The 15,633-nt window shown below is 43.3% G+C and overlaps 1 protein-coding gene across 3 annotated transcripts in view; it reads right to left on the reverse strand.

Moving 5' to 3' along the window:
- The window catches only part of LOC118789675 (ankyrin-3-like), a 130,883-nt gene that overhangs the window by 43,838 nt on the left and 71,412 nt on the right, over positions 1-15,633 (reverse strand). For 2 of the 3 annotated variants that reach the window (XM_036546183.1, XM_036546182.1), the window contains exons 5-17: positions 15,279-15,377; positions 12,712-12,897; positions 11,980-12,003; positions 9,745-9,843; positions 8,247-8,345; positions 7,012-7,110; positions 6,232-6,429; positions 5,500-5,598; positions 5,195-5,293; positions 4,635-4,733; positions 4,096-4,293; positions 2,255-2,353; positions 867-965 (exon numbers count right to left, since the gene is read on the reverse strand). In XM_036546183.1, the coding sequence (XP_036402076.1) occupies positions 867-965; positions 2,255-2,353; positions 4,096-4,293; positions 4,635-4,733; positions 5,195-5,293; positions 5,500-5,598; positions 6,232-6,429; positions 7,012-7,110; positions 8,247-8,345; positions 9,745-9,843; positions 11,980-12,003; positions 12,712-12,897; positions 15,279-15,377 (1,497 nt within the window). The remainder of the gene's footprint in view (positions 1-866; positions 966-2,254; positions 2,354-4,095; positions 4,294-4,634; positions 4,734-5,194; positions 5,294-5,499; positions 5,599-6,231; positions 6,430-7,011; positions 7,111-8,246; positions 8,346-9,744; positions 9,844-11,979; positions 12,004-12,711; positions 12,898-15,278; positions 15,378-15,633) is intronic. The other variant, XM_036546184.1, reaches the window with a different exon arrangement.

The following is a 15,633-nucleotide window of genomic DNA, read 5'->3' on the forward strand; positions in this document are numbered from 1 at the left end:
CCTCCTTCACATGAGGCCGTTTACTGTTTGTCATAGGGGGGAACAAAGCAGTAACTAGGTCACCACGATTGCTTTGGGATCACACAGAGTCTCCTCCAGGCACAAAAACACTGACATACAGTGCAGCGTAGCCTCGATGCTCCCACGCAAAGCTGTAAAACCTCACACCACCACTTTAAACAGGGACCGATATAAATCAGTGGGAACCATCACTGCATTTTATTCTCTGTTCTCTCGGCGAATGGCCGGACTTCAAAAGGGAGTCACACTGGCTTCTGTCTCATCGCTTTCTGTTATAGCCTTTGGCAGGGTTTAGTAAATTAAAGGCAGTAAAAGATACCCTGTGTTCAGCGAGGCAGTGTTTGCGTGAAGTTATTCTTCTGCGAACTCTTGCATTAGTGTGAACATCACTTACTGAACTTAGTTACCCCCAGGATGTGTCGGGGGGGAGGGGGGGGAGGGGTTGCCATATTTGTGGCGGTACTGGAAGCTCCAGCAGCAGCCATGTGCAGGTAATTCCAATCATACTCAAATACCCTCTTAGTCATAAAAGGACCATCACTGGGGAGCACAAGTTCAAAAAAAACAAACAGCAAATGGCATGCACCGCAGCCAGTGATTGGTCGGCACTGCCTGGGAACAATAAGACTTTTCAAAAACAGACTAAATATTTTAAGATCCCCTTGAGCGAAACGCATTCTTTTCAAAAACGCCAAAACAAAACAAGAAAACAAAGACAGAGCAGGATGATGGGCAACTGCTGCATGTGGGAGTAAAATGTCTAGGCTGTGGTTTGGAGCAGCTGAGCTGTGTCATGATGGTGGATGCCATGGGCAGAGGGACCTGTCCTTGTCTCTGAAGCCTACCTTGGCAGCTGCGTGGGGAGAGGCTCCCTGGTCCAACAGGAGAAGCGCCACCTTCTGGTTATCGTAGTGCGCAGCAACATGCAGTGGGGTTAGGCCACTCTAAAACACATGCAGACACTCCATAAGTGGGTGGGGAGAACAGAGACCAAGAGGTGAGGAGCAACAAAGTAGTTGAACGCCAGAGACATGAGCCACACATTAGTGCGGATTACATAGTGATACCACCAGATGTAGATATTAAAGGCATATCGTTAACCTGACAATAACCATTATCAGATAAACTCTACCAGGGATGGAAATATTACTCCCATGTAGTGCAGTCTGGGCCATTCTAAGTCATACATGAAGCAACTGAGTGTAGTGAATGGATGCAGTAAACCCTGAAATGGCTCAAAGCACCATCCACTGGGAGTGCTATTGCCACCCCCAAGTGTACAGGTCTAACACACTCTAAAAACCAATTGTCCTCTGATTCCAGGAGTCTGTTTCAATCCAGAAAATACTGGCTGGTGTTGAGACATTAAAAGAACAAGTGGACCTAGATGGGCCATTTTGGGGTAAGTCAGTATTTTACAAGGTACAGTGCGAGCTAAAAGGAATACTTTGGGGGATCTCCTGTTCTTTTAAGGGGTATGGACTCCAGAAACTCTAACATACACCTGTCTAGATGGTACACAGGACTGCTTCAATGGTTTCAAGGGGAACAAGAATTAACTGCTTATGTTCTCCTGAGCATGGCAGGTTAGGAGCTGACCTGTGTTCCAACAGAATCATCTTTGTAACTACAAACTATTCTCCAGGTTTTTGAGGAAATGATGGTGTTTGCCACACTGCAAATCAAACTTTTTGTTGCCAAACTGAGGGAAAACTGAGGCAGGATTAGGATGAATGAAAGGACAGAAACGATGGATTCAAATATGTTTATCTAATTATGGATAGGGAGCCGAGCTGTACTGTGGAAGGATTCCAGCCTATTCATTTAAATGGGAACCCAAACGTCTCACAGCAAGCAGCAACGTCTTTCCTGTTTTCAGATGAAAGCTCTGAGACCATCTAAAACCCCTCCTCTCCGTTACTGTGTAAGTCGAGATCTGAGGAAAGCAGAACCCTGCGTTTCCCTCTGCAGGGTGGAACTGCACCTCGGAAATGAGAGCTTGATTAAAAAAAATGTGTGAATGTTGCATGTGACATGCTGCTTCAGATCAACAGATACCTGATATGAAGCCTAATCATGGCACTATCTAAACCAATATTCAGAACTGAAAGTTAGACTGAAATGTCCACTGGCATACACTGTACTTGTGCTATGTACACAGTGGCCTGTGTTTCCCACCGCGTTAGGAAAGAGGTGTCAGTTACGGGGCCCCTCTCTTCCCCACCCGTCCCACCTTTCCCGCTGCGTCGGGAACCGCGCTCTTCTGAAGAAGGAGATTAGCCACCTCGATCTTTCCATATTTCGCCGCCACATGCAAAGGACTGAATCCCTTCTGTAAACACAGAACAAGATATCGTCTATGAGAGAACGTGAGCTAAACCAGCAGTGGAGCTTATTACAAACTGAGGTAACTGAGGAGAAGGTGACTCATTTCTTTTTATTTACGCTGCATGTGCTGTACTGTTTGTACAGGGTTACTTCAGTGTTGGCTCAAGTTAAATATGTGCAGAAAGATCAGTAGCACTGAGAAAAAAACGTGACAAATTCTGTGAGCTTGAAACAACGTTACAAAATAACGTTCCCATGAATGTGGCAACACACGCCACATCCCGCTTTGAGTGAAATATTCTTGTGATGTTACAAAATCAGTAAATTGCCATCTCTTACTGCAAAAAAATGAGACCCACTCCACTGGAGAGAGTAGCCTGACTCACCTCACTATTCCTGTCAAGATGCCAAAGTTTAACAGCACCAACTGTTGGCTGTGTAACCCGATCAAGCTTCCAGTATCATCATCTCCTCAACAAACGTGCAAAGACACGTGGCCTGCTCAATTTTCCGTTCTGTCCTCAAACATACGGAACAATGCATTATGGCATAATTTATTGAGCGATAAAATTCTCTTTATCTCTTTATATGTTTGTTACAAATGGATGAATATTGAGGACAGTCACGGTCAGTGAGTTTAACCTTGGAGTACAGAGGTCTATTCATCTTGGGAAGGTTTTTAGGTCAAATTTCAGTCTGGAGCATGTGGCCCTCCCACAGCCCATTCCCACAGTGTGTCTTGGCCTGGGTCATGTTCTGATGTCTATGGGTATTTCAGGCTTACGTTGGTAACGCTGAGGAAAAGCATGATGTCATCTTCACAGACCCCGGTCTGTAGCACTCTTCCATGGCTGCAGAATACTGTGTGTATGCTTATTAGTATGTTTATTTATATGTGTGTACTTATGCATACATGTGCATTTGCGTGGCTTTTTTTGTGCTCATATGTATGCAGCATTTGTGTGTGTGTGTGTATGCGTGTGTGTTAGTATATGGGACCGTGCATGTGTTGATCTGTATGTTTGTGTGTGTTTTCTGAGGGGCAGATTAATGGGGGTAAGCTCCACAATGCACGCACGCGCACACACACACACACACACACACTCACACACGCAGACACAAACAAACAATGTCTTTTTGTGTGCCAGCAATCAATGTGAGTGCTATTGAAATGTGTGCTTTGTTCCCTGTGACCCTGAAAATCTAAAACTGATTTATTTTGGAAATTAAATTTGCATTTAAATTGAGAGCATCTACCATACACAGCAAACTTGATCTATGAGAGAATTTGCCATGTCTTCAGTGGTGGAGAAGCTTCATTTTCATATTATTGAAAATTGTAACACTCTCCATCAATAAATAAGAGTGGCAATTCTCAGTAAGAAACACAGTGCAGAAGTACTCTGAAGCAAAACACAGTGTAGCACATGGCATTCTTTTTATGTTCCTAGGCATAGATCTCCCTTATTATGATCTAATATACCAAAGCCTTCAGAATTGAAAGATACAAGTGAAGTGATTTCGCATTGCCACATATCAATGCTTACTTGTCATAATAACAAAGTCATACAGAAAACAAGCAGTGAGGGCACCTTGTACTGTTTATATCTAAGTTGAAACTAAAATGTGACATGACATGTGCTCTGCCAATGGTATGTTCAGAGCAGTCTCTGCACAGAAAAGAAATGCTCTTCCTGTAGCTGCTACTGAGGTGAATAGGCTGATGGGAAATGTAGTCTCACTGACCTTTGTGGTGGCAGACAGTGAGGCACCGTGATCCAGAAGCACCGACGCCACCTCCTCGTGCCCCTCGCGGGCCGCTAGGTGCAGAGGGGTGTACCCAGACGTGGTGGCAGCATTGGCTGACGCCCCGCATTGGAGCAGGTGCTGGACGATGTCTGCCTTGCCCAGCCGGCTGGAGATATGCAGTGGAGTCTGGTCATCCTGCCCATGCATATAAAACAGAGACATGCTCGTTCACATCCGAATAGTGCTGGACTCCTGTCTGGGGTTTACATCACACTGCAAATTTCAAACTGAAAACTTATTGCTGCTTTCACGACACAGTCTAAACTCCCAACCAACACATACTGCATGAGAAATCCAAATATATCCTCAGCATCAAATTCCTAAATGACAGACTATACTTTTTTTAAAAACTGGAGCTTGTTTGAAGGCAATTCATTTCTGAACACGTTTTATACATAATTGTAGATATCATACTTAAAATTCATAATTGAGATGTAATGTTAAAGACTGCTCGACTCAGATAGCAGCCTGTGTACCTTGGCCTTAACCTCCACCTTGGCCCCATTCTTCACCAGGTGCTTGACCACGTTGAGCTGCCCCGCCCTTGCGGCCATGTGGAGTGCGGTCTCTCCCCTCTGAAACCGAGAGAGAAACAAAGGTCCTGGAGGGGTGGAACCATGCTGCATACATTCCATCTCTAGCATCAGTTTCTGGCTCTCTCTCTCTCCACTCTGTCTGCTGGATTTGTCAGGACTTGGCAACAACAGCTATGACATCACACCACCAAAGCTGAGGTCATGCGCTCACACTAACAGCATTCTATAGTGAGGCCCTCCAAACAGATAGGTCTCTAGGAACATTATACAGTACGACTACAGCATTACTTATCGTGTTTATGAAATTACAGATTTCAAATAGAAAATTACACACTAAAACGCTGACAGATGATATGATTAAATCAGGTAGAAGGAGCCCCTAGGATGGAAAAATGTTTTCTTGTTTTGTCATTTTGTAAATGCTACATTGCATGACCCGTCATTGTTTTGCTGTTTCCTTGAAGTGGAGGTTTAAGGAAAACCCTTGATGCCGCACTCACCACATTGGTTGTGTTGGGTGAAGCTCCGTGGTGCGTCAGCTGAGTTACAATGTTTTCATGCCCCATAAAGGCAGCCACATGAATTGGTGTGAGTCCCGACTGCAACACAAAAATATTCATGCCTGATGTGCTGGAAAAAAGTGTCTTACAGCAGACACAAATCACAAACTCAACAGCAATCTCATAATTCAACAGGTGTAAATGCACACAAGCACAGGAGAAAGCATGGTTTACCACATCCTGAGAGTATATGGTCAACAAGGAAGACTGAAAGCCTTCAGTTCCTATATCAGAGACTCCCCTACCTCAGTCACAGCCTGAATCGATGCTCCATGTTTCAGCAGGAGCTCCATCACTTTAATACGGTTCTTCTTGCAGGCGATATGGAGTGGCGTGAAACCATTCTAAAAATAAAAGATACAAAATAGTCCGTTAGATAGTTTGGTTGGGTCTCTTACATTTAAGCTGCTTCTGAAAAAAAGGATGATTTTTTTAATTCTCTTTTTTTGCCAGAAAGGAAAACCAATTAAGCATACCAGCGGAATTAGAGCTCTAAGCTCCAATTACTTTGCGGCTTTGGCGAAGCCTGATTTCTTCACTATTTCCTCTTTGTTTCTTCCTCTTTTTTTTCAATAAACTTTAAGCAACACGCCCATTACTTTCCAATTACTAAAGACCATGACAGCACACTTACTGCAGTGCGCCAAGTCAGTCTGTTTCTGTTAACCTTTTAGATGCGGCAAGTAATTCCCTGACAGGGCCCTGAAATACAGTGATACTGCTCTTCAGATTCAAGCTGTCTGTTAACTATTAACACATAAAGATTTCGAAAACGGCTTCTGTTACGGTGTAGGCCGCTGAGACGGTACTAAAGAACGCATGTACTGTATGTTATCCCTGCTCCGAATGTATTTCTCAAAGGGGAAAAAAAGAGGAAGCTACTTTCAGGAAGTGACTTAAGCGAAGATATAAAAGAGAGATGAGAGCCGTATTGAGGAAAAGGTTCTGGGGACAGGCCAGAGCTGCTCCGCGCTCACCAGGGCTTTGGCGTTGGGGTTGGCCTTCTTGTCCACGATGACCTTGGCCACTTTGTAGTGGCCGCAGTGTGCCGCCACGTGCAGCGCCGTCAGGTAGTCGTTGGTGACGTCGTCCACGGGTACGTCGTGCTGCAGTAGGAGCTGGACGCAGTTGAGGTGGTCTCCTTGAGTGGCCATGTGTAAGGGAGACAGCCCATTCTGTGGGAAACGAACAGACACACCCTGATGTTAGACAGCCAGAGCTGCACAGCAGGACTTGTAGCCAGAACGCTGTAGGTCTGAGGTCCCGGCAAGGCATTGCGGTTGTATTCTTGAGAAAGGCAGTACGTTCAAACGGCTTCAGTAAATATCCAGGAATACGAATGGACAATATACAAAATATAAGATATGCACGTTGTCCTGGTCAGAGATGTCTGCTGTGAAAATACACGTAATGTAATAACCTCTAACATGAGGGATCTGTCCTAGAACTGTCTGGAGACAAGTATGAATCATAGTATCAAGTAATAAATCCTTTCATTGAAATGAATTGTGAGCGATGATGGATGGATGAAGATAATAGTACACTATGTCAACAATGCAATGTACAGGACCAATGTGACCGGCTTGCTTATGCTCTCAGGCTGATGTGTCATTTGAGGAGCAAAAGGTAATGCTCCAAATATAAGACAATCATAACAGTAATTAATAATGTGATTATAGCTGATCTCACCACCTCTTTTGCAGAGTCGTTAAAACTTGCCAATCATGATGTCATTAATGGGGGAGGGTCAGGGATACCTTTGTTTTGGACAGAATTGGGGCCCCTCTGTCCAGCAGCATTTCCACGACTTGCTCGTGACCACTTCTCGCTCCACAGTGTAAGGGGGTCAGTCCGTCCTGTAGATCAAAGCATGGTTAAAAAGGGCCCTGAAGGCATGCCATGTGCCCTCTGGAAATAAATCCGCCATAGGGCCACGGCCCACGGGTTTTATGTTTCGGGAGAAAGCACACTGGATAGGACTCCATGAATATTACATGACATTTGACCATGCATCCATCTCAACCACATTCATCTGATTCTAACTGACACTGGAATGAATCTGAAAGGGACTTTGTGAATGTTGTAGTGTGTCATATAAATCAAAATCTTACTAATGCACTCCTTGGACAAAAATCACATGTAATATACAATGTAGGGCATACAAATGCGGTACATGGGAAAAGTATAAAATGGCCTTTATGAATGCATAGATGTATAAATACTTCAACTGTTCTAATTGTATGATTTATATGTGATATATATTTATATATTCAAACTTTCCACTAAGATGTCATTTCAGTACTACAAACACCCCATTGCATGCGAGAACTTTCTGTGCTGTCTTCCTAAGAGTGCAGCGGAAAAGAAATCCTGTGAACTGTTGCCATTATTGGCTAAGCAGCTTTAATATCAAGCATATGTTTCTAGTTTCAACTATGTTGTTATTTATCCCTACAACTCAAGCATTTCCTATTGGGTTACTTGTTTGTCACGATGTAGACACCTTCTCCATGATGAAGAATCAAGGGAATCGGTGAGCTCTAAGACTTAGTGTCATGGGATTCAATGAACTCAGAACCAGAGGAGGCAATGGTTCATTGTACTATAAATTATACATTGAACTATAAATTAAACTACCAAACACTGAGACTGCTTCACTGCTTCAATAGTAGGCATCCTGGACTGTTCTCTGACACACCAGTCTTTAACCCTACAATTTAAGCTAACATTTTAGTATTTCAAGTAAAAGGAAACATACTGAAAATACCTCTTAACAAACCCCTGGGAAAGTTGTTTATTTTAACATGCAATGTCAACGGCACTTACAGGCTAATTTATAATTGTTTGGTATGTCCAACCAACATTTTCCCTGTGTTTCATGTGCTTTTACAGCGTTCTTGCTTTTCATATCCAAGTATTACAGCATTCCCCTTCATGCACCCTATAAAGACGGGGGTCAGGGCCTGTTTGATGGCTGGGGGGGGGGTCTCACCTTGGTTTTGGCATCTATTTTAGCTCCTCGTTCCAACAGCAGTTTGACCATGTTCCCGTTCCCTCTCTTCGATGCAACGTGCAGAGGTGTGATGTCATTCTGTGAAAGTCAAGTGCATGAGATAAAATGGACACTTATTAAAAGCAACACCAGACTGTAGGCATGACAGTTCAGAATGACGCACAGTAATAGTGCATTAACCTCCAATCACTAAAATGGCTCTGCTGTAGATCTGAATACGGAACAATACCTAGCAGTTAACAAACATTGAAATCCCAGACAAAATACAATTAAATGGTGAAAAACCTTATGTGTTTTTATAGTCTTTTCATTAAGGCTTTTATTCTTATTCTCTGATGGCACTGGAAGTGCCCCCACAAAAGATTGAGAAGCTGCTCTGTTACCACTTTCACCTGTATATATACAATATGCACAAAAACCGCAAGCAGAAATAAATACACTCTCACTATTTTTACTTCTTATTGTAACTGCAGTGTGTTTTCATTTCGTAATATCCGTACACATGCTTATGAGAAATGTTGTGTAAGTTTGTTGGCTTCACAGGGTTTCAGCTTGGTGCACATGCTTTGAGTGATCGAGTCCGAGTTATTGAGTAACACCGCCCTCTACTGGACACCTCCCATAGCCATATGGTATTATTTCTCCCCTCAGCATGTGCAGTGTTAATGTATGCTTTCCTGTCCTTTCTGTGATCCTCTGATTTGTGAACTTTTATGTAGCTTATAGGACAGGAGCATACATCTTCAAATTACCTGGGTGTATTTTCCCCACACTTTCCATATAAGGGAATGGCTTGGCATTCAGCCCAGATTCCCCTTTCCTTTTGCAAGGAACACCTGACTCGGTCCCATGTCAGCTCTCATTAACCTGTTCCCCTGAGCTGAGGCTTCCTGAGCACGTTATACTTCCTGACACACAGAGGGAGCAAATCCCTTCAGAGATCTGCCCTGGATTCCATTCTCATTCATGTGGTCATATTACACACAGGGCTGCAAGCACTCAACATTCCTGTATGCATGCGTGTTTGTGTGTGTGTGTGTGTGTGTGTATCTTTGGTCAGAAGGAGTGCTTGTCTGCAATGCCCAGAACTGAGCTGAAATATTACTGAACACTGCTAGAATTTAAAGGTCAGAAACACACAGAATTATGAATTTTTGGGTTGCCCGGAGTGCAGTGGGCTGTGGAGGGGTGGTGATTAGATCAACTTAAGTTCACAGAGGAGATCACTGCAGTCAGGTTGTAAAGGGGTTGAGTACAATTTGGCAATTTACTTTTTCTGTCACGTCACATGTCACATTGTCTTACCAGCACAAGTACTGGGACTTCAACAGCTATGTGCACAGACATGGGTATATTCATAACTCACATACTCATATACACAAGTATGCCTTGCAAGAATGCACAGCAGAATCAGAATGTCAGCTGTGAAGACTCAGGTAAGGAGTAGCATCAGATGTGATGGTTGGAAAGGACTTACCCTCGCTGTGAAGTCTACCGCTGCCCCGCGGTTCAGCAGCAGTGTGGCCACGTTGATGTTGCCGTAGTGAGCTGCGATGTGAAGTGGGGTGAAGCCACTCTGGAGGAAAGACAAAGGAGACCGGACCACAACACTGTCAGACACAGTCATACCGTTACTGAACCGCACCGCTGCAGGCAGACATGGTTCACCCGATCCTGAACCACACCACTATGGTAAGACCACGTCCTCTCACAGAACGACACCATCGGGATCAGACACTGTTTTCCTCTTACTGAACTACACCTTCGCAATAAAACACAGTTTTCCAACTGAAACAAACCAGAAGGGTTAGGCAGGGTCGCCCCCTTACTGGTCCCCTCTCAGAGACATCACCACAATCAGACATGGTCCTCCTATAATTAAACCACCCTTCCATCATCAGACATGTGAGCCACACCCCTGTACAGGAGACCAAACATGATACAAGTTACATTTTGAATAACATATATTTTTACATCTGAGGTAAAGATTCTGCAAGGACCCACTGTCTGCCAGTTAAAAAAGAGAATGCATGTTCACCCCATCTGAAATTCTAAGCTGCATAAACTCAAGGAATGGCACAGCAGCTTTTCTGAAAAGATTCCAGCCCTTAGAAAAGCTTGTCAGTCCCCCAGACGTCAGCAAAGTTGAAAACAAAGATGAAGAGGAAAGACAGGGCTGTCGTTAATATTGATCTGTAACCATGACGACCACACTGGTCACAGGCTGCGAGATTCGGCAGATGTGTGGGACCCACACTGAGCTCATAGACTCTTACATAGCTGGAGGGCCCTGGACAGCACTGCCCTTCACTCAAATACTGACACATTTTCAGTAACGTTGCCAGACATTTTGTTTACCAGCTACACACGAAGACTGACAGATTGAGGAGATCGATAATAAAAGGAAATAATAATTTAAGATTATTATTTCACTTCCACAATAATCCCTTACAAAACAGGTGGTATTCTTGATTCTTTATATACAGCACTTTTCAGCTTTAATTCAAATGTGGTTGCCACCAATTTTGATGGAATTATCGCCATTATAAACCATCGGAGGAGTGGTTATAGATACAGTTTTAGATGAGTTCGAAAAGCAAACATTTTAAAAACCAAAAAATGAATCATAAAATTAATGTGCAATTAATCATCCATCCAGAGTACAGTATGTCTGAACTAGGTACACTGTTTGAGCACCATGTGTATGCTTAGATTTTTATTTGATACAGCACTTTATATAAGATTAATACACAAGCCAGCCACTGATACAACCCATAAGGTTGGTGAAAAGGTTCCGTCAGGTTTATAATATACAAGAAGAGATTAGTAAATCTTTTATTTTATTATCATGAATTGTTAATGTTTTAGTTTCTCTAGAGAACATGCAAGTATTATCAGTTCCCTCTCGGACAGCACAGGCTGCTGCAGAAACGAGACGTGTTTACAGATGCTGGAGGGAACCAAGGAGCCATGCGGCCTGGAAAGGTACAGAGCTCACGCTCGAAGAAGGACCTGTGGCTCTGAGGACCACCTCATTTTGCTGACACCTGCAGGGATAGGGGTCATGCAAAAGCCCAAGGATTTAAGGCCTAGATGTGGACTAGTATCTTGTGCTGGGAGCATGAGACTTCACAAACCCAGTGATAGGGGTGAAGCTACGATGTGCCGTTAATCTCTGGCCTGTATAATCAATCCTTAAGACTCTCCATGACAAAACATTACGGCGCGAACAAATTAAAACACAGATAACACATGATGGTTTCACCCATTTTGGCGGCTCATAAAATCTCACTCTCCCATCACTGCTAGTAACTAGCAGACTGACTATCTGCAGCTGGACAGCTGGGCTCCTTCACAGGTCTGACCACCTCAATTCATGGCCACTGTGTAAAATCTGATCAATTTGGTCTCCCTGCATCACCCAATCACTTCCCTGTGCAGGACCTGGTCAATGAACAGTTCTGGAATTCTATCCCAAGCATCCCGGACCTTTAGTGCAGAAAGCAGGAAGCCCAGCTTATTAGCTGCAGAAGTCCCCAAGTCTTTGCTCCACTAACACATGCTATTTTTTTTTCTAACAACAGCACAGGTCTACTAAAATGAAAACTAAATAAGCTACAGCGATGCATGGACAAGTGGTGACAGAGGAGGCAGCGTCAGCACTAGGATGTGGGAGTCGAGAGTGTCGAGTGTAGAGTGTATACATATATACCTCCGTCGTTCTATTCACCATCATCTATGGGTGCACAATCACCGACCAAGAGAGGAGAGAGCGATCAGTTAGTGAACACACAGTCACAATGGAGGCAACAAGCTGTAAGACAGCCACAAGAGTCACGACCAGCACAACAACACAACAACGAACAGCTCAACTGGATGGTGCCATCTTCTCAAAAAGGTTATATTGCGTAATATTAAATTATATTATATATGCTGTGATATACAAGTAGTCTGAGAGACCAGCTGTTCTTTTCAGTTATTTGACAGTTAGTTCATAGTATGTGAATGCCACCCCAGTCATTATACAACATTCACATGAATGCAGAAAAAGAGTAGTTATTGTTTCTCAAAATGAGTTCTCAGACTATAAAACATTTTGCTCAACTACCGTACTCTAGCTCAGGAGATGAACATTACTGTGAGTAGAGGACAGGATTATTACATAATACAGGACACCCGCCAAAATAATTCCATCTGCAGTAATACATCTTGTACACTGGGAAAGTAACAGAAAAGCACATTTTCTTCTCTAAAGCTTTAAAATTTACTTGGTAGAGTAAGTGTTATTTGTTTTTATTCATTTAGTATGAATAAATATTCTTGAAATGTACACAAGTAGTTATATTTCTGTGCCAGCACCACCGAGTTAGTAACAGCAGAAAGACAGAGGCATCCCCTAACAGTCCCGGGAGTACTGCAGAAGGAGGTAAAAAGGCGGCCGAACCTTGGACTCCACGTCTGCGTTGTGGTCACTCTGCAGGAGCAGAGCGGCAGCCTTGGTGTCGTCCTTACGGGCAGCGATGTGGAGGGCGGGTAGCCGCACCTTGCCCTTGGTGTCGTTCTCCAGGAGCAGGGACACCACCTGATCATGCCCCTGTTGCAGGGCCACCGCCAGGGGGGTGAAGCCATCCTGTGAGGGCAGAGAACGGTTACAGCCCCCCGTCACTGTCAGCACACTGGATTTACTGTTACACCCCCTTACTGTCAGCACACTCAGTGTTACACTCCCTACCTTACCGGCACACTCCCTTAGTGTTACACTCCGCACATTACTAAAACACTCCTTCAGTGTTACACTCCCTACCTTACTGGCACACTCCCTTAGTGTTACACTCCTTACATTACTAAAACACTCCTTCAGTGTTACACTCCCTACCTTACCGGCACACTCCCTTAGTGTTACACTCCTTACATTACTAAAACACTCCTTTAGTGTTACACTCCCCACATTACTAAAACACTCCTTCAGTGTTACACTCCCTACCTTACTGGCACACTCTCTTAGTGTTATACTCTCCACATTACTAAAACACTCCTTCAGTGTTACACTCCCTACCTTACCGGCACACTCCCTTAGTGTTACACTCCTTACATTACTAAAACACTCCTTTAGTGTTACACTCCCCACATTACTAAAAACTTCTTTAATGTTACACTCTTTTCAGTGTTACAATAACCTGCTTAATGTCACACCTTTCTCTGCGTTCCTTTAGTGTCCTTGCCTCTTAGCGTTACACCTCTGTTAAGGTTACATTACCTCCCGACTCAGGGTTACAAAGCCCCTCTTACTGTTACACTCCTCTCTGTATAACAGCACCCCATTTTTATTTATGTATTTTTATTTAACCATTACCTATTCAAGGATGCCAATTTATTCAAATCAGGTTTGCACTAATGTTGACAACCCAAGCAAGGCAAGGCAACACCCCTCTTAACATTGTGGTTCTGCATATTAATAGTAAAGGTAATTCAATACTATTTAATATAGTATTCAGTACTATTCAGTACTAATTAATACCCTAAATATATACTGTGCTGTGGTACTTTAAAAATATATACCCTTTATGCATAAAAGAAATATTTAAGGCAACCTCATGTTCATAAACCTATTTCATTTTGTGTAAAAACAACTTTGACATTCCTGCCCAAATTCCAAAGGCATTCCATGACTTTGTTCAACAGACTTGAACTCAAACTCAAAATAGAAGATAATCTTGAATGAATCAATCTAAATAAATCAATGAAAGGGTTAAGAGTCCTGAAGATGGTGTGACACAAATACGTGTAGAAAGCATAAATCAAGGTTACAACACGCACTGTCTGCCACTAGCTCTCTCCCATAAACCTGTGATTAGATGGAGTACTCTACAGTAGTAGGGGCTCACTCAATGTGAACTAAAATACACAGCCATTTTGAAAACTGACACGACTCAGGGCAGACACTGCATTGTAATTACAACACCATCAATCATGGCAGCTTTGGGTGACTAATCAGCGCTGTAATAAAGGTTATCATAATCAGTGTTCTGTCATCTATAATGTCCAAAGATTTTTTTTCCCAGACTGGCTCAGGTTCACGGTTCATGTTACTCCTCAGGCAGAGTGACCACTGACATGTACAGAGACACCTGCTTTTTTTTTTTTTTACACTCATGGGATATCATTCTTTTTTTTTCAGAACTGGAACTGTGAATGATTAACCTGCAGGAGGACCGTTCTCACGTGCACACGTTCCCCTCATACATAATTCATAGAGGGTTGCCACGGCAACGTACTCTCAAGGGCGGTCCCTGCTAAGTGCTAGCCCGCAGTGGGCTTCCAATGTACTCTGTCTCTGCTTTCATTACATCCCTGCACTTCGGTATGCTTTTAGTGTAAATCACAGCACGTGGCGGGACGTAGAACCTGAATTATCCTATCTAGGAAAAGTCCTCAAGGTCATTTCACCTTACAACAGTGATCAATACAAAGCCATTTTGTTTCAGTGTGCAGATCACAGAGAAAGGACTGTGGGAGTGGAAATCTGTAGTCGAGGGTTATATTGGTGTTCAGTTGTACGGAAAACATTTCAGGGATTAAGAGCTAAATTCCCTTCCGTCTGTGTTCTGTTCTTAAATTAGAACACTCCTTGATGCTTCTTCAGGATGATGCCAGGATGGGAATTCAATAGCCAATCAGCTTAATGAAGTTCCAAGCAGAAGAAAGGTTGTGTGGGTCGACAAAGTGAAGTTATGTAACATTAACAGCTGAATACTGTTTTTTTTTCCCCCCAAAACCTCAACAACACTTATGGCGAAGTGCCAATAAGACATGCGCTGTGAAATCTGAAGGCAAATGAAAAAGAAAGCAGATGAAACAATTGAGACAATTGTGTCTCTGTGTGTGTATGTGTGTATGTATGTGCGTGTGTGTGTGTGCACTTGTGCCTGTGTGTGTGTGTGTGTGTGTGCGCATGTGCGTGTGTGTGCATGTGTGTGTGTGTATGTGTGTGTGCATGAGACACACTCTCACCTCGGTGGCCATGCTCTGGCTAGCGTTGTTCTCCAGGAGGAACCGCACCACCTCCAGGTGGTTCTCCTGAGCAGCCATGTACAGCGGAGTGAAGCCATTCTGTGGAGAGATCACACACTGTAACACCATGCGGCACAAAGCACTACGACGTAAATGGCATATACAACACATAATATGCAACTGAATGGAACAAAAACAAACCCTCACCCTACTCTCACCTTATACCATGATATTAAAATGAATAAAAGTATACGAGAGAAAAAGTAACTTTATTTCTACTTTCTGTGTAAAGATAATTGTTTCATTCGTTGTTACAACATGGAAATTAACATATAACACCATCCATGTTTCAATA

The sequence above is a fragment of the Megalops cyprinoides genome, chromosome 15 (genome assembly GCF_013368585.1).
Source record: "Megalops cyprinoides isolate fMegCyp1 chromosome 15, fMegCyp1.pri, whole genome shotgun sequence".
In the NCBI taxonomy this organism is placed as follows: Eukaryota; Metazoa; Chordata; class Actinopteri; order Elopiformes; family Megalopidae; genus Megalops; species Megalops cyprinoides.